The 18,737-nt window shown below is 38.6% G+C and overlaps 1 protein-coding gene across 1 annotated transcript in view; it reads right to left on the bottom strand.

Moving 5' to 3' along the window:
• Positions 1-2,804: 2,804 nt before the first annotated feature.
• Positions 2,805-18,737, bottom strand: part of PRKG2 (protein kinase cGMP-dependent 2) — an 87,901-nt gene continuing 71,968 nt past the window's right edge. The window contains exons 14-18 of the mRNA XM_046657150.1: positions 17,253-17,416; positions 13,351-13,473; positions 12,377-12,439; positions 5,368-5,434; positions 2,805-2,956 (exon numbers count right to left, since the gene is read on the bottom strand). Of these exons, the coding sequence (XP_046513106.1) occupies positions 2,861-2,956; positions 5,368-5,434; positions 12,377-12,439; positions 13,351-13,473; positions 17,253-17,416 (513 nt within the window). The 3' untranslated portion in view covers positions 2,805-2,860. The remainder of the gene's footprint in view (positions 2,957-5,367; positions 5,435-12,376; positions 12,440-13,350; positions 13,474-17,252; positions 17,417-18,737) is intronic.

The following is an 18,737-nucleotide window of genomic DNA, read 5'->3' as shown; positions in this document are numbered from 1 at the left end:
CTACAAGTAATAATATTCTGGCCCAACGTTTCAAAGCTTTACATGTGCAACTCAAGTTACCGATGAATAAAGATGTGGTTTGTTGTTCAAGGTCACACAAATCTGGGCAGAGCTAGAATTCAAACCCAGATCTTTTTTATTCCAAATCCCTTCCTTTTCACCACTACATTCTCCTCCCTCCATATATTTTAAATTTAGAGAAAAAATGATTAAGAAACTATAATTATGAAAAGTTGACCCCACAGAGAAGAGACTCAAGAATGAAAAACTAGCTTTGCACCTAGGAAAGAGAGCTTAAGAATTATTTAATGATTAGAAATATGATGGGTTTGTATATAGAGGGATAATTTCCTAAGGAAAAAAATATACACATATATATCTCCTTAATTCATAAAAAAATTAAAATTTAGAAATTTAAGTGAGCTCTTAATAAAGCACTTCATTTTGGTGAGGGTTAACTCTTCATCTTACGCACTAAAGTTTGATCAACCATCTTTACTTCATGGTTTAAAAGAAAAGGAAAAGATAGATACTGGATTTAATTGGTACAACTGTGCATACAGATACCAATGATACATAAGATTCAGAACTAGATGGTTATTAAGGCCCCTTTAATTCTAACTGAGACAGTTAACAGTAGCTCTCACCTAGGCAGCATTGATTATTTCACAGATATCAGTAAAGGACTCTCTAGATATCTTATTTAATCCCCAAAACAGGCATCTAAAGTAGTATTACTTTACTGTGCCTTTTTCTACAAATGAGAAAGCTGGTACTCAAAGAAGTAAAGTTATTTTTCCCAAGGTCACCCAAATACAAAATAGTAGAATTGGGATCATATTATAGTTCAGTCTCTCATTTCTTCATCTTTATAAAGTATTCTAAAGAAACACAGTAAAATCACATGTGGCAATTACATATTGATATGGCCAATCGTAGGCAAAATAAACCTGTAGTAACCTAAGTTGGTTTTTATTTGTAAATATGTCGGCCTTTTTTGAATTACAACTATTAATCTCCTTTGAGAATATCATTACTATTATAACTGTACAGTTCTAATATCCACCCAATACATAAATTTCCTACATTTATAAGTGGGTAATTTAAAAATATATACATGGAAAAACATACAGTGCTTACAAACCAAATGCAAATAAAAATCTTTTAAAAATCTTAGAAACTCATTAAGCAGGTTATGTCAATCCTATTAAAAATGGTTCTTCTATGTACAGTACATAATCTTTAAAAATACTACTCCAGGAAACAAAAAGTCTTTGGTTCAGCAAAAGGATTCTAAATGTGGGAATTCAGTTTGTTAAGGACGCACCTTCTTGGGTTGGGCCTTACTTATCTGGTCTAACTCTTTGGGAAGCATATAGCTGACTTTCTCTGAACATTGAATATACGGGTGGGGTATGGATAGAGGCTGCTTTTCCCATAGAATATGAGCAAATGAAAATAGAACCAGAACCTTGAATAATGCAATAACTTAGATGTTATTTTTACTCTGCCAGATCAAGAAGTTACAGAGAAAGCCTGTTTCCCATCCGTTCTGGAAGGAGGATAAGGGAGTGACGGTGGTGGACACATAAAAACATTCACTAGTAAAGCTCGTAGGTACTGGTGTCCAATGTTATCGAAACTACTATTCTCTTCAGTATTTGGAAGACTGCAAGGAGGAGACAGGAGGAGGGCAGATGCCAGGTGACTTGTACTTCTAAAGTTCCATCACTTCTCCAGCGGCTTGCCTGCCTTAACCATCTAAAATCATAAACACATCCATGACTCAAATGTATTTTAAAAGAGTTATTAACACAGCAGTGATTAGAGTGTACCAACATTTGCCAATGGGATCTTCATTAAAAAGTAATTGTGGTTCTTCCATACTCTTGGTCTTTTAATAGCAACAATCACAGAATTGGCCAAAATATCTGAGAGTCTGAAAGTCAGCAACCTCACCTATTAGAATTTCCTCTTCCATATTTCATGGGAAGGAAAAGCCTTCACAATTTTGTTGCTGTGTGTTTTCTACTTTGATTGTGAAAACATTTAGTATATAAGATAAAACCTTCCCAAGGCCCATCGCTTACCACACAGTATAACCACCTCTAAGAAGCCTTTGGAAGAGTCTCTGAGGGATCACAGCTGGTCACAGGAGAATGAAAAAGAATTTTTGCTTGGTTTATTTTTTCTAAGTTCCCCAATAGAATATAATTACTTGGTTGGATTAATTAATTCGTTTATTTTAGGGAGTGGTCAATACTGACTAAATACTCAAACTTGCCTTTCGCCAGACTAGTATCAGAAGCATAGTAATGTGTTTCTAGGTTGAATGCAGGTAAAATCAAGAGCTCTACTGACTGCGAGATTTCTGCAAACCACCACTTTAAGACGCCATAATGACTTCACAGAGTTGTTGAGAGCAGGGAAATCTTCCCTTGCAAAATTCACCTTGCTCTTCCTTCTATTTGCACGACTTAGTTAGTTGCTCAAGGGCAAGACAGTTTGTAAGCCTTATTAGGACTCAAAGGAGATGAGTCTGCCTGGGGTGGAGCAATAGATTGCAGAGAAAACTATGCCCCTTCAACAAAGATGGTTCTGACTGTGGACAGCCTTCAACATTTGAGAAAAGCGAAGAATGGAATATATGAATAATTCACAGCACTAAATGAGATATTATAATTTAGAACCACCTCCATACCCACTATCGTCCACCTCAGCCCATGGGCAGCGATTTCTTTTCCCTAAAGGTCTTTCAAAAGATATTATAGTACTCCAAAGAGAGAAATTATCAGTGTTGGATTATCGGTGCTCATAGTCCTCTTCGGTAGTAGACAGGCAGTAATCATCTTTTTTTCTGTCAGAAGTCTTTATCCCAGCCTGACAGCTCATCTGGAGGCACTCCCTTCTCAGGAGGATACTTGTCAAAGTAGCTGTGATCTGTGGGTCCACTGAGCTAATAGAGAAAGGATTAAACCAAAGGTGAGGACAATGTTGACTGAGCATGCTATTACACATGGAGAATGCTCTCTACATCTTCACACAGATTTTATACTGCAACCGCTGGTAAGTTACACATAAGGGAAGGGTGACCAATTATTATTTTTCAGTCACACTCTCAACCTCATGAGATATCCCCTTTAGACCAAATGGATGGGGTCACTGAATTACATTCAATAGAAGCTATCTGGCCCAATAAGTTATTTCCAAAAGAAAAAGTGACCGAAATGACATCTATTTTTTTTCAAATTGAAAAACATTTTAAAAGCAAATACTCAAAAAAATCAAAATTTTCCAGAATCTTTCTTCCACTTTATAAAAGTTTCTCACCAACTTTGAATTTTCATATGGTTAATTGACCCATATAAAAGTTTCCAGAATGCCAAACAAAGGAACAATTCAAAATATTATTGACTCTGTTGAAAGAGTGAAATGACCTTGGAATTAAACTATTTTGTGAATCAGGTGCTTTCCAGTTCTTTGCTTTGAAACAAATTTAAGAAGTATCTAATTGAATTATCAGCTGATATATCATTAAAAATACTATTTATGACAGATCATAATGTGTTTTTTGGGAGGGTGAGGAGATCACTCAGAAGGCATTCAAAGTGACATTGCTATTATAAAATCCTCACTTCCATTTACTTATCTATGTGAAAACTACTCTTAGCACTTTCATCTATAAAATTTTCAACAGGAATAGAATTGATGTAGAGAATGATCCCTTTTTTGGAGGGGCGGAGGTGAGGAAGAGTGTCGCTGAGCTAACATCTGTGCCCATCTTCCTCCATTTTGTGTGGGATGTGCCACAGCACGGCCAGATGAGTGGTGTGCAGGTCTGCGCCCGGGATCCAAGCCTGCAAACCACAGGCTGCCAAAGCAGAGCACGCAATCCCAACCACCATGCCACCAGGCTGGCCCCTGATCCCATTCTTTTAATAAACAGCATATATCCACAGGTACATTAAATAATTTCTTTTCAAAAAATATTCATTTAATAATTACTCGAAAATTTTGTAATATATTTATGTTGTTTGATACCACATGCTATAAAAATGTAATTATAATTGAATCCAGAAGACATATTTGTGTTGTCACAGAAACTTCTGCTGTCACAACAATTTTACAGTTCATAAAACCATAATTGAAGGCACTTAAAGAATTATCAATTCAGGGCTGGCCCGGTGGCGTAGGGGTTAAGTTCACATGCTCCACTTCAATGGCCCAGGGTTTGCTGGTTCGGATCCCAGGCACAGACCTATGTACCACTTATCAAGCCACAGTGTGGCAGGTGTCCCACATATAAAATAGAGGAAGGTAGGAACAGACGTTAGCTCAGGGCCAATCTTCCTCAGCAAAAGGAGGAGGATTGGCAACAGATGTTAGCTCAGGGCTAATCTTTCTCAAAAAAAAAAAAAATTATCAATTAAAGATTGCCAAGCATAAAATTATTCTACATTAGAATGAAATTTTGCAGGGAAAATGGAATAGAAACATGGAAATATGAATTCAGAGAGAAAAAGGAATGATGTAATAATTCTCTCTGTATTTTTTAAATAGCTGATGAGTATCAAATCTTAACAGTATTTAGATTACATTGGACATATTTAAAGGAGTGAAGTAACAGTAATGTTTTACTTTAAAATGTCAATATTTACAACATACTAGAAATTACATTCTACACAATGATTTAAATGTATGATGAAAAAATCCAGATGTCATTCTAAAAAGGTACAAGGGGAGACACAGATCTCCAAAATTCCTCTAGAAAGAACACAGCATAAAGTCTGTAGGGTGTTGACCTAGATCATTCTTGAGTCATTGGCTCCCCAAGTTAGGAAACGTCCTACTTTCTCTGGAGCTGGGCTGTCCGACCAGCAACATGTGGTGAGTGAGCACTTGAAATGTGGCTAGCCCAAACTGAGATGTGCTGAAAGTTTAAAATCCACTTGGGATTTTGAAAGCTTAGTATGAAAAAATAAATGTAACATCTCATTAATATTTTACGTTGATTAGACATTGAAATGATAATATTTTGGACATACTATGATAATTGCACCTTTTTAATGCGGTTACTAGAAAATTTAAAATTACCTATAAGGTTCATATTACATTTCCAGAGCCCTCTGCCAGCCTGACTAACGCTGATTACTTGGGGACTATGTAGTTGGTTCCTGAGAGCTGAGTTAATGCCCAGCAAATAGGTAATACTATTTAGTCCTTATAATCACAATTGCTATGACATTTTAACTTAATTTTTAGAAACTATTTAAAAAATCTAAAATCTGTTATACACACGCCTCTAAAATTTATTTACAAAAACAAATATCTACAAAAGAATCAAGAGTAATATGGTAGGTACCATACCTCTCTTTGTAAGGGTGATGGAAGGTTCCGTGCTTTCAGTCCCTCCCAATTGAAACCATTCAACCACCTGAGAAATGAGAAAAGTACAGAGGACTATTACTTGTCTGATAAACTATTTGCAAGTCAAGTATTTGTCAATCCATTTTGTTGCCTGCTCCCTGCCTGCAACAGGGCAGCTGCAAGTAGTCGGAGAAAAACACTCAACCGTGCTGGTCGTCTGGTCTCACATTAAAGTCATGCCCATGAACTCCAAGGGGCCCTTAATGCTGCCCAGCAATCAGTCTAGATTTCCCTGTCCCACTCACTGTCACACTCCCTTAGACTCCTAATTCATACTTTGTCCTCTCTCCTCAAACTTCCAGAACCTCTCCCTACCCTCATTCCCAAATGATGACCTGGCTTCCTTTTTCACAGAGAGAACTGAAGCAAAAAAGAGAACTTCCACAACCTTGCACCAGCGTACTTGCCTACCCACCTACATCTGTGTGTTCCCTTCTCTCCTGTACTATGAACTAACTGCCTTTGCTTCTAGCTAAGGTCTGCTTCTCTCCTGTGTACTCCATCCCACATGTCCTTCTCTATTCAAAGTCATGCTCCTACAATTCTCCTCCTCCTGAATCTTCAACATCTTCCCTGCTGGATCACTCCCATCAGCAGGGAGACATTTTATTTCTTCCAAACACAAAACATCCTCCAATGAGCTGTGCTCCCTTCCAATTCTCACTCAACTCTCACTCCATTTCTCTCCTTCCATTGGGGGAAAACTCCTTGAGTTATCTAAAGCACTCTATCTACTCATTTTCTCCTGACCACACTATAATCAGGTTTCACCCTCTCTGCTCCATTGAATGGCCTCAATTCTCAGTTTCATCTTATTTGACCTACATAGCATTTGCCACAGTTCATCAATCACGCTTCCTGAAATCCTTCTTCACTTGGCTTTGAGGACATGCTATTGTCCCAGTTTTCTTCCTATTTTCTTGGTTGCTTTCCCTCATTTTCCACTGCTTTTTCCATAGGAAGTTGGTGTCCTCCAGGGCTCAGTCCTTTGACGTCTTCTTTTTTTACCCACTCTCACTTCCTGGGTAATCTCATTCAGTCTTGTGGCTTTAAGCATTTATATCCTGATTACTCCCATGTTTCTGTTTCCAACCAAGATCTCCCCATTGATTTACAGGCTAATATCTACAACCGCTATTTGTCTCCCTACTGGATGTCTAACATGCATGTCTAACACGCATGTATCATGTAGTATGTATCATGTCCACAGTGGAGCTCCAAATTTTCCCCAAAATACTTGCCTCAACTCTTCCAGTTGCTCAAACCAAAGACACCTTGGAGTTATCCTTTCTCTCACATCCTACCTCAGTAAGCAAATCCTGTCAGTACCACCTTCAAAATATATCTGTATTCAGGGGCTGGCCCCGTGGCCGAGTGGTTAAGTTCGCGCGCTCCGCTGCAAGCGGCCCAGTGTTTCGTTGGTTCGAATCCTGGGCGCGGACATGGCACTGCTCATCAAACCACGCTGAGGCAGCGTCCCACATGCCACAACTAGAAGGACCCACAACGAAGAATATACAACTATGTACTGGGGGGCTTTGGGGAGAAAAAGGAAAAAATAAAATCTTTAAAAAAAAAAAAAAAAAAATATATCTGTATTCAGAATCTGACAAATTCTCAACAACTTCACTCCACCTGCATGGGCCAAGCCACAATTATTCCTTGCCTGTATTATTACAATAACCTCCCAATGGGTCCTCTTGCTCTTCTTCGTGGGAAACAACCCAGGAGCAAGAGTGATCATTTAAAACCTAAGTGAGCTCGCATCACTCCTCTGTACAAAACTATTCAATGCTTCCCATTTCACTCAGTGTAAAAGGCAAACTCTTTACTATATAACCCATAAGGCCTTACAAAACCATCCTTACCCCCTCCACACTTCTCCCACTTGACCACTCTCCTACTTTGCTCTTAATCTCACTCTTGCTTAGTCATCTCCTCGCCACTTCTCCAACAAGCCACAGATGCTCCCACTTCAAGACCTTTGCACTCTGGCCCTCTGGGTGGATTGTTCTTTCGCGGGATTTCCACAGGGTTTGTTCTCTCAACACCTTCAGGTCTTTTCTCAAATCTCTTCTTCTTAATGAGGGCTTCTTTGGTCATCCAATCAACATTGTACCACCCCCTCCATACTTCCACTCTTCTTTCCCTGCTTAATTTTTTCTCCTTAAGACTATTGCTATCTAATTATCCAGTGTATACTTATTTAAGTGTCTTGTTTATTTTCCATCTTCCCCACAAGAATGCAAGCTCCCTGAGGACAGGGATTTTCATCTGCTTCCTCTCCTTCTGTGTCCCTAACACTTGGAGCAGTACTTGACACAGAACAGGGGTTCAATAAACATCTGTTGAACAACTGGATGACTCCACCAGAGAACATGCTTACAGAGGACCTCTTACTCTCACGTCTATAATGTCACACTACCATGGTGGAGATAAGGATCTAAAAAGTACCAAGGGTTTTAAAAAGTATTCTACAGCAATCTGTGAAAATATGGGATTAAGCTGATGGCCAGCTAAAGTTCTTTCACTTATTGCTTCCGTATCATTAATCTAAAAGGGTTGATCTGCTCTTTACGATACATGTCAAGCTTGGTGGGCTAGTAATATAACAGCAAAAGTAAGGAGGCCTTTCTTTTTTCAGACACAAACAATGTACTCTGTCTCTCAGGATCTTATAAGTAACATGGAACAATATTGTTCTGTATCCACTGATCTCTTCTATTAGGTCACCAAGGTCAGGTCAGCCAGGCAACAAAAATTTGTACAAAGTCAATTTGGGCCCAGGCATCAATGAAATAAAGACTCTGCTCCTACGATGTTTTTATTTTGGTGGAAGGTAAGAAACAAAAACAAGTAAACAATAGAAATACTTAAACAAATTTCAGATACTAGTAAGTACTAGGAAGATAAAAGAGAATAAAGTGGTAGATGACGACTGGGATGGGGATGGGTTAGGAGAGGCTGCTTTTAGCTGGGGTGGTCTTTGAAGAAGTGATATCTGAATTAAGGCCAGAATGAAGAGAAGGGGGAAGCCATGGGAAGATCTCTGGCAAGTGATTTCCAAATGGAAGGAAGTGATGGGAATGAGCTGAAGTTTGGTGAATGCAGGGAAAACTAGGGAAAAAAAAAAGTGTCTGAGAAATGTCCAGAGACCAGATCATGTAGGACATTGTAGGACACCGTAAGGAATCAGGATTTTACGCAAAATGGGAAGCAATGAGAAAGTTCTAAGGAAATGATGCAGTCTAGATATGTTTCCCAAAGATAATTCTGGCTGATATGTGGAGAATGACCACAATGGTCTGTGATCGGGCAGGATGGTGGTGGGAGGTGTGAGACTGAAGACTGGGAGACTTTTAGGGGGCTGTCACATTCCTCTGCCCATCAGCCATACCAGAAGCGACGCTCTTCCACCCTTCTCAATCCCTCCCACCCCTGGAGTTCGTTTTGGTTCAGTCCTTGACTGGGTTTCCCACTCCAAGTCTAAACTTAGCAAGCGAGACAGTACTGAAAACAGAGAGGGCAGGCTCTGGTACATTCCATTTCAGACGTCATTCTTAACCCAGAGTGCCATTTTGGGATAAGCTGCCGAGACTCTAAATCAAAGAGTGAGAGTCAGACAGCAACCTCAGCTGTACGGCTTCCCCTGTCCTAGCTACGAAACCACAGGAGTCCTCTTCTTGACCCATCCATCAGCTTCTTTGCATGACTGAAGCTCCATTTTTAGGGATTTCTAGGTACACAGTTCTGTGGATTCTTTTCTTTGGCCACCAAATACTGCCACAATTCCTTTTAACATATTTTATAATGCTCTCTATCCAGAAGCTACTCTATAAATATTAATAAAAATCATTACTGTTACTCTACTGAATCAAAGAGCCTATGCATTTCTTGCTGAGTACTTGTTACAATTTGACTTACGGCAATATTTACTCAACATGAGTGGCTATTCACTTAACACTTGGCCTTTTGACATTAACCACATTTTAAGTAATGCAAGTGCCAGCATGCACTCGTGTGTGAAAAATATTCACCAATGAATTATTAGCAGCAACAGCACATAAATTGCTTCTTCATTTTTAGAAGACTTGTAGAAGCTATTCTTGAAAGTAATTTTAGGGACTAGAAATATTAAAGGTAACATTAAGACACTTGAAACAAATTGCTCCTCTACCTAGCAGGAAAGATTTAATTGTTCCCTACAAATATATTATACCTCTTTTCAGACAGGAGTTGGGAGATATGACTGCTGCCTGGTTTGTAAGTTAGCTCATAAATAGGGGAGGGAAGAACTCTATTTTTAGGAAAGATGATTCAACACAGACTGGATACACATATAACAATATGCCATGTTTCACTGTATTGTTTTTACATACAAAGTTAAAATGAACAGTCCTCTAAAAAAAAAAAAATCACAGTTTTACTTTAGGGAAGAGTGGGAAAATCTGATGGCAAATTTTAGAAAGAATTGTTTTTTTAATTCCAAGAATATACTGGGTAGAGAAGCTATATACCTTGGAGACTTGTGGAGGGTTTTAGAACATTCCTATTTGAAGGCAGAGAGATATCTACCTTTCAGGCACTTCTGCCCAAGCTTTATATCTTAAAAAGCACTACGAAAATAGGGTGAATAATGTTTTTAAGCTTCCAGGGCTCCCGAGAAGGCACTGTGCAAATCTGCTACCGCTTATTAGCGGACTCTACCCTACACACTGCACTCCGACTCCGCAGTTACTCGGCAAAGAACACCCTGCCTTCTAAGAAGAGTGGGTGAGTTAATTCCTACAGGGATGGAAACTCAAAATTCTTCGTTACCAGGCCGAGGTGAGAAAATCCTTTAGTATTAATTTGCATGAGCATCCAACTGCACTTTGACAGCTCCATTTAAATGAGCCTCAGGTAAATGAGAAGTAAAAGATAAAACTGGAGCCTGTTAACAATGGCATCGCTTCAATTTCCCAACTACCTCAGAGCAAAACATGAAGATGCTTCTTTAATGAGGGAAAGGAGGAAAACATATTGGAAGAATGACTTTAATTGACAGGACACTTGTTTGTTCAATATGAATGGGTGTGTTTATGTGTCATTTTATAATGAGAAAAGAAATTGTGATAACAGCACGTAGGAAGAAAGATAAATTGGAATCTAAGACAAATAATGAGCTTTACACTGAAGGCAATTCAAAGGATGACACAGAACAAAACAATAAGCATTTTGATGTCTATAAAATCGACAGATGTGTCTGTCTGTCTCTATGACTCCCTCCCTTCCTAATACACCCCAAGGCAGAGCCCATATGAATTTACAATGCTGAATACATGGCTTTATTTCAAGTAAGTTCATGAATAGATAGAGCAGGGTTGGCAGCTTGGGGATTCTTCTTTTGAAGCTGCACTGCTACTGTTGAGAAAAATGAATAGCGTTTCTATTGAGCAGCATCTCTCCCTTTATTTTCACACTGTGTTGATGTGCCCCTAATTCTTCAGTAAAAATATCCAGAAAGGAATGAAGTATAGAGAAGTGTTTTCATGTCTGAAAGTAAACATCAGTGTGTTCGAAGGTTTTCAATAATGAAATTCTCAAATTTATTTTTTTGTATTATCAATGGTACTATCAATAGGTAAGATTTCATATTTGTGAATCATAAGCAAAATTAAAACATCTTGAGGATTGCAGGATTTAGCTAGGCATAGATTTAAAAAAAAATCTTGAAGGCTTGAACTTCCACATATGTCACCAAGTCAGAGAGGATATCTTATGGAACTTATCAATGGTCTGAAGGCCAGCTTTGGAAATTCACAGAACTGAAAATGTGCATGTTAGATTACCATGTAAGGATAAAAGATTGTTTGAGGTTTTGTGCAAATCAATGTACTTTACACAAAAAGTAAAATACAACATGAGGTTTCAAAATTTGGAGAGCTAGTCAAAGGAAAATTGTATTTAAAAGAAAGATATAATATTAATTAAAAGTGGAGTAGAGGGGGCCTGCCTCGTGGCAGAGTCATTAAAGTTTCACATGCTCCGCTTTGGCAACCTGGGTTCACGGGTTTGGATCCCAGTTGTGGACCTGCTCCACTCATCACCCCTGCTGTGGTGGTGTCCCACATGCAAAGTAGAGGAAAGATTGGCACAGATTTTAGCTCAGGGCTAACCTTCCTCAAGCAAAAACAGAGGAGAATTGGCAATGGATGCTAGCTCAGGACGAATCTTTCTCACAAAAAAACTCAAAAACAAACCAGAAAAAACTGGGATAGAATACTATTTAACAGTTGATTTAGGGCCAGCCCGTGGCTGAGTGGTTAAGTTCGTGCGCTCCACTTCGGTGGCCCAGGGTTTTGCAGTTTCAGATCCTGGGCGCGGATATGGCAACTCTCATTAGGCCATGCTGACGCAGCGTCCCACATGCCACAACTAGAAGGACCCACAACTAAAAACTATATACAACTACGTACTGGGGGGATTTGGGGAGAAAGAGCAGAAAAACAAAAAAAGAAGATTGGCAACTGGCCAATCTTTAAAAAAAACAAACAGTTGATTTAGCTGACCCATCCTCTTGAATATTGACAACAATGACTGTATCCTACTTTAATTAGAAGCCAAATGTCAAAATTAGAACTTAATTCCTCTATAGAATCCAAGTTGATATGAAAAACAATAATAAGCATAGCAGTGGATAAAAGGCTATGTTGCTATAACTTGAAGATGTGATTTTGTAACTTGTTTTATATCTTCATCTATTCTTGATATGAATTTCCAGCATTAGAGAAATCACTTTGAGGTTGATTATGGTACCCACATCTAGTAAAACACAAATTAAAAATAAAACACCAAAAAGGAAAAATTGAGCATCTGTAAAGGGACCCTTGTGGCCTACTGAGGGAACCATCAAGATTACCACGTTTTTCTAAAAATTGCTATATTTTCTGGGCAGGGAACTAAGTACCTGTGTCTCTTAATGTCATTGATTCCATTCTTCAGATTTCCCAGTCTTTCTGTTGGATTTTGCCTAAAATAAAATTTTTTTAAAAGGCAATTTATAATAATTATGCTTTGAATTAAAATTTAACATTTTTTCTTTATTTGTTCATTCATTTACTTAACAATATTTATAGAGCAGGTATCTGAGTATAGGGAGATGAAAAACACATGCCCCTCTCTGGGGGAGCCACAGTCAAATCAGAGAGAGAGATATATCCCAGCTTTCTGAATAAATGCTTAAAACAACAAGAGGGTGCTATCTTAACAACTCTGCTGAGAAAACCCAGGAAAACTTTAGAAAATCATTGACATCTGAGCTGGAGTCTTAGAAGCATGCAGAAATTTCTGTGGCAACTCAAAGCTAGGTGTCACGTTCTAAATTTATTAAATTTTAATGCTTTAAAAAAAGTTCAAATATGCAAAAAAAATGATAAAGTGAAGTTTAAACAAAAATTCTAGAAGTCTTCTGTTCTCCAATGAATTATTTTTAATGTAAGTAGAAACTGAGAGTGTTGAGAACAAAGCCAGAGGGGTATTTTTTTTTAAAAGGAAGCTTGAAAGAGGGCATATATATAGTAACACTTTTCCATCATCACTGATTTTTCTCTCAAAATAGGGTTGTAAATTAATTACTCCTTTATTAAATTAAGGTTTGGGGTTCTATTTTGCTCTGTTACAGATAAAGATGCTCCCTAAAGATAACCTGAAAAATCTGGATCTCTTCTAAACTAGAAGTAAGTACTGTGATTCGATAACATGAAGTAAACTCAAATTCCCAGCACAGATGCAAAACAGAAAATGACTTTCTTTAAATATAATTTAACTACGTGGGACAGTACCAAAAGTAAACATATATCTAATTTAAAAATGTGTGGAAACAGAAATTAGAAGCCTTCACACTTTCCCCAAGAACAAGGAATTTTTAATTGTCATTCTCACCTGCAAAGCCTCCGAATCAAATCTTCAGGTCGTCTTGTTATTTTTCTGGGAAAATCCATTTTCTCAATTCCTTTGAGAATCAAATTGTAGGTCATCATTTGGTCAATCCCAGAAAAGGGCGGGCTAGAGAAAAGCCAAAATAGGACATTGGGACCAGCGCCTGAGACACATTTACAACAAAGTTTCTCCTTGTTTTCTCTCCCTTTTTCTTCCCATCCCCCCATTAGTTGTTTTATAACAAATCTAGATATATGCTAGAAAATAATTTCATTAATTTCACATCACTTAACAAAACTACACACACACATACACATACAGATAATTTGTCAAGTGGTGATAATCACTAAAAAGAAAAATAAAGGAGGAGACAGAGAGTGACAGAGAGGTGTGATTTTTTTCGACACGGTGGACAGGAAAAGCCTCTCTCATAAGTTGACAATTGAGCAGAGGTATGAATGAAGAGACAGAGTAAATGAGCCACATGGTTTTCTATAGGCAAAGGATTCCAAGACAGCAAGTACAAAGACCATGAGTCAGGAGTAGGCATAGGCTGTTTCTGGAACACTGAGGAGGGCAGTGTTTCTGGAATGAGTAGGCAGGAGAGGGGTATCAGAGATAAGGGCAACATCATATAATCTAGTGGGCTATGGTAAGGACCTGGGAATATGTTATGAGTCCGATGATCTAATTTACAGCAGGCAGAGTAAGCTTTCTTTAAATGTGTGGATAAACTGTGATGGTGCTAGTGATCAGGGAAGGAAGGCCTGGTGTCCTGGACTAGTGGGGAAGGTGGTGAGATGTGGCTGGATTTCAGATCTGTTTAGACGGTACAGCCAACAGGATTTGTTAATGGGGTGTGTGGGAGAAAGAAAGGATTCAAAAATGATGCTAAAGTGTTTTGACCTATAGAATGAGGCTATCATTTACTAAGAGAAGAAAGACGGGGGGGGGGGGGGGAGTGGAAGTGCAGGGGTGCAGAGCAGGTTATGAAGAAGAGACTCGAGAGTTATGTTTTGAACATCCAAAGAGAGATGCTAAGCAGACAGTTGAATTTATGAGTCCGTCATTCAGGGAAGAGGTTAGGGACGGAGGTATGATTCTAGGGAATCATCAGACAGTACTATGGCCATGGAACTCGAGGATATCATCCAAGGAGTGAGTAGATAGAAAAAGAGGTCAAGGACTGAAGTGGCCTAATGCTGAGAGGTAGGGACAATGAGAAAGATCCAACAATGGAGACTGAGAAGGGGCCACCAGTGTGGGAAAAGGACTGAGAAACAGAGAGGTCCTAGAAGCCATGTGAAGAGAGTATGTCATGGAAAGTGTTGCTAAGATGAGCAGGAAAGTAAGAAAGCATTGGGAATTGACCATTGCATTTGGAATACATTTTAATGTGTATACTTTGCTTTTAAAACATTTTAATAATCTATTCTATTGTTTCATTTAATTTTTTTTTTAAAGATTTTATTATTTTCCTTTTTCTCTCCAAAGCCCCCCAGTACATAGTTGTATATTCTTCGTTGTGGGTCCTTCTAGTTGTGGCATGTGGGATGCCGCCTCAGCGTGGTTTGATGAGCAGTGCCATGTCCGCGCCCAGGGTTCAAACCACCGAAACACTGGGCCGCCTGCAGCGGAGCGCGCGAACTTAACCACTCGGCCAGGGGGCCGGCCCCCTGTTTCATTTAATTTTTGAAAATTAAAGAAGACTTTCATGAATTACTCTGCTGTATCTTGGTCATGCTTCAGACGAGACCTTTTGATTCTGAGAGTTCTCACTCTTGGTAATAAACTTGAAACAAGGTCAGTACACCAACTTCTCAATAATGTAGGTTTCACTTGTAAAGAAAATGAGGCAGGAAACAAAAACCACTGCTATATTTTCAAATTTATATTTATATAAATTTATATATTTACAACCATGTTGTGTTTTGGGTTTTTTAAGTTCTTTTCTCATTTACTCCTGACTCTCGTCATTTAAAATTTACTTTTCTCATGCTCTACCCTGAAAACCTTTACAAACACAATTTCTTACCCTCTCCGACAGCTCAAGGTCACCTTAGCAACTCCAAGTTATTGGTTTTTTTCCCCCTCTTCCTTATTCCCTCACTTTATTTCCCTACTCTTTGAAACAACTGATTCCAGCTGATAAAGACTGAGACGTACATTCCCCAGTTACCCACAGGAACCATCAGGCATCTCTTAGAAAGGCAGCTGACAAACTTCTCAGGGAGGAGGAAACAAATTCTCAAACTAGAATTCGTGTGTCTCAAGACCTTAAGCATTTCTCTCTGAATGACGGTCTGGAAATTTTTCTCCTCTTTACTTAAAATCTTAAGCAATGAATATTTGAAAATGATTACAGATAATATAAAATAATCTTTCATATCTGCTTGCTCCATGTATGTGGACAAGGAAGTAAAATGTAGCCACAGGCAACCTAACACTGAAATTTGTAGTGTAAAAAATTCAAGAAGTTCTATGAAACTCTCTTCTTGTAAAGTATGTGTTGAGACTTGAACCCCATCAATGGGTTCATTCCAGTATTTCTTATGCCATTCCATATGCAAATCCTCCCTTAAATTAAGAGTGAGAATATTTGGTTATAAAGGTTTATCGGTTAGTGAGAAATGGAGGTAGAAAACTGGAAGGAAAACTGATCTAAATCCTGTGTGTGTGTCCATGCATTTTATTAAAAACATATATATCCAGGGAACTTGTGTAAAATGGAAAGTGTGTCACATTTAGAGTCAGAACACCTGGGATCAAATTTCTGATCTTAGGCAGATAGCTCTCGGACCTGGTTTTCTAATCTTCTAATCTATAAAATTTAAATCATAAAATAATAATACAAATTCCTGCTTTAACTTTCACACGTTTGTAAATTCTAAACTAGAAAATACACATGTATGTGCTTTGTAAACTGTAAAGAGCTTTACAAATGTGAGGTAATGTTATATACAGCCTACAAATGTGTGTGTACGTGTGGATATGTGTGTCTGTGCATGTGTGTACTGGTGTCGAATATTTGGGATCTTGAATTCATGAATACAGCCCTTTAATCTCTTCAGGAATGACAGTTCAACTGCTAAAACTCCTGTTGTGTCTTGTCTCTGTTCATTAGCACCTTTAGAAAGCAGTTGACAAGGGGATTAAAATTTAAATCCAGCAATGTTGCTTTCTCTTAGCATTTCTTTCTCTCTCTCTCTTTTTCTTTGGTGAGGAAGATTGGCCCTGAGCTAACATTTGTTGCCAATTTTCCTCTTTTTGCTTGAGGAAGACTGTCGCTGAGCTAACATCTGTGCCAATTTTTCTCTATTTTGTATGTGAGGTGCCACCAAAGCATGGCTTGATGAATGGTGTGTAGGTCCACACCCAGGATCCGAACCCATGAACCCCAGGCCGCTGAAGTGGAGCAAGTGAACTTAACCATTATGCTACCGGGCTGGTCCTCTCTTAGCTTTTCTGGTTAATGATTTATTGAGGAGATGGAAGAACATGACTAAATTTAGTTTAATTGATCAATGGATTTAATGATTGCTATTTTCTCAATTACAAAAAATACATACAGGAGGAAATAATAGCCCACAACTTCAATTCCTTTTCTTTTTCTTATGATGGATTACCAAAATATTCACACACTTAATATGCTATCTGCAATAACAGGCCTTGCCATTTTAGGTAAACCACAGCTATTCTGTCCTTTCCAACACCTTCCTGAATCTTTTCTCCTGTTATAAACTAGCAAGCATGCTATGTGAAATAATGTAAAAAGGAAAAGGCATCATACTTAATCAAAAACATTTCCAAAATTTTAAACTCTTAAGTTATATATTTTTTATCATTAGGAAGTTATTTTTGCACTTCTCTGAAGAAGAAGCTGAACACAGCTTGAAGGTACTTACTTGCCCGTTAGGAGCTCATACACTAGAATTCCCAGGGACCAAAAGTCCACACTGAAGTCATGTCCTTTGTTAAGAATGACTTCAGGAGCTACATACTCTGGAGTTCCACAGAACGTCCATGTTTTCTGTCCAGATCCTATTTTCTTAGCAAATCCAAAGTCAACCTGGAAAAGAATGTCAAGGAAATTTTCAGAGACCATAAAACTCACGTTCGTCTTTAAGTTTCTCTCTAACTTCTCCAATCTTCTTTCTCCACCTCCACCCTTCCCTTCACAGTATACACACACACACACACACATCACGGACCCTCTCATCTATTCTTTTGCAGGGCCAGGTGTAAATCTAGTTACATTGGAGAAAGTCATATGCACACACATCTACACCCAGGACCCTTAAGAACAAGAGGAATAGTTTAGCAAGGGGAGAACCAAATAACAAATGTGAAGCTCAGGGCAAGCAGAAAAATAATTTTCAAATCAATGGTGGGATTCATTGGGAAGAGGGGAGAAGGGGGAAGTGATCAACCCTTGTGCACTTCAAGCTCCATCCTAAAAGGAAAAACAGTGGCAGAATTGAGTTTGGGAAAGGGACTATTGTTGAGAAAGGGTGCTTAAAATACTAGACAGTCTTTAAAAACCATATGCATAATGTTTGTACCCTCTAAATTTTGGCAGTCCACAGAAAAAGCCAGGATCATTCCTTCCCAACTTTGGCTGGACTCTGTGCACTTTCAGTCCTTCTTAGGGAGGCGGGTTGTAGATAGCACCTGCAGTAACTTATTTATTCTGAAAAGATACAGTCAGCACCTAATATAGGCCAGGCTCTGTGCTAGGCTCACAGATACCAAGTTGACTGGAAAAGCTCAGAGTGTTGGGAATACTTACACGTACATGATTAACACTGTATCATGTGATACAGGATATAGTAGAAGATTATGCAAAGTGTAAACTCAAAGGGCCTAAAAACATGTCCTTCTGGAACATTAGGGAGAAGATGGTTGGGGAAGATGTCATTAGGAGGTGACATCTGAGGTCTGCCTTGACTGGTGATTGGGAACTCTCCCAGGGTAATGAATTGGAGCTACCCTCATCTTTCTTTTCAGAATAGGCCCCTCCCCTTTTCTGAGACTCTATTCAGTGAACTCTGTGCACAAAATAGAGAGCGGAAAGAAGGCTGGAGCAACGGAAGACTCGCTCATCGAATCGAGGCAGTGTAGACGACCGAAATCGTGCACTGCAAACCAAACAGTTGGTTTTCTTCCACAGGGGTTGTTTAGCACTTTTCATCTCCAATACATACAGACATTGTTTTAATAAAATCGCCCTCAACCTCCTTCAAGTAAACAGACACGCACATTATACCTGGGCTTCAACATGCACATTTTAATGGCTGCATTATGCATGGAGTGTCTCAATAAAACAGCAACCATCTTGGCTAAAAAGCTAAATAAATAAGGTTAACGTATCAAAATACACCCTTACCTAA

The sequence above is a fragment of the Equus quagga genome, chromosome 3 (assembly GCF_021613505.1).
Source record: "Equus quagga isolate Etosha38 chromosome 3, UCLA_HA_Equagga_1.0, whole genome shotgun sequence".
NCBI classification, from domain to species: domain Eukaryota; kingdom Metazoa; phylum Chordata; class Mammalia; order Perissodactyla; family Equidae; genus Equus; species Equus quagga.
This window is presented reverse-complemented; position numbering and strand designations above follow the sequence as displayed.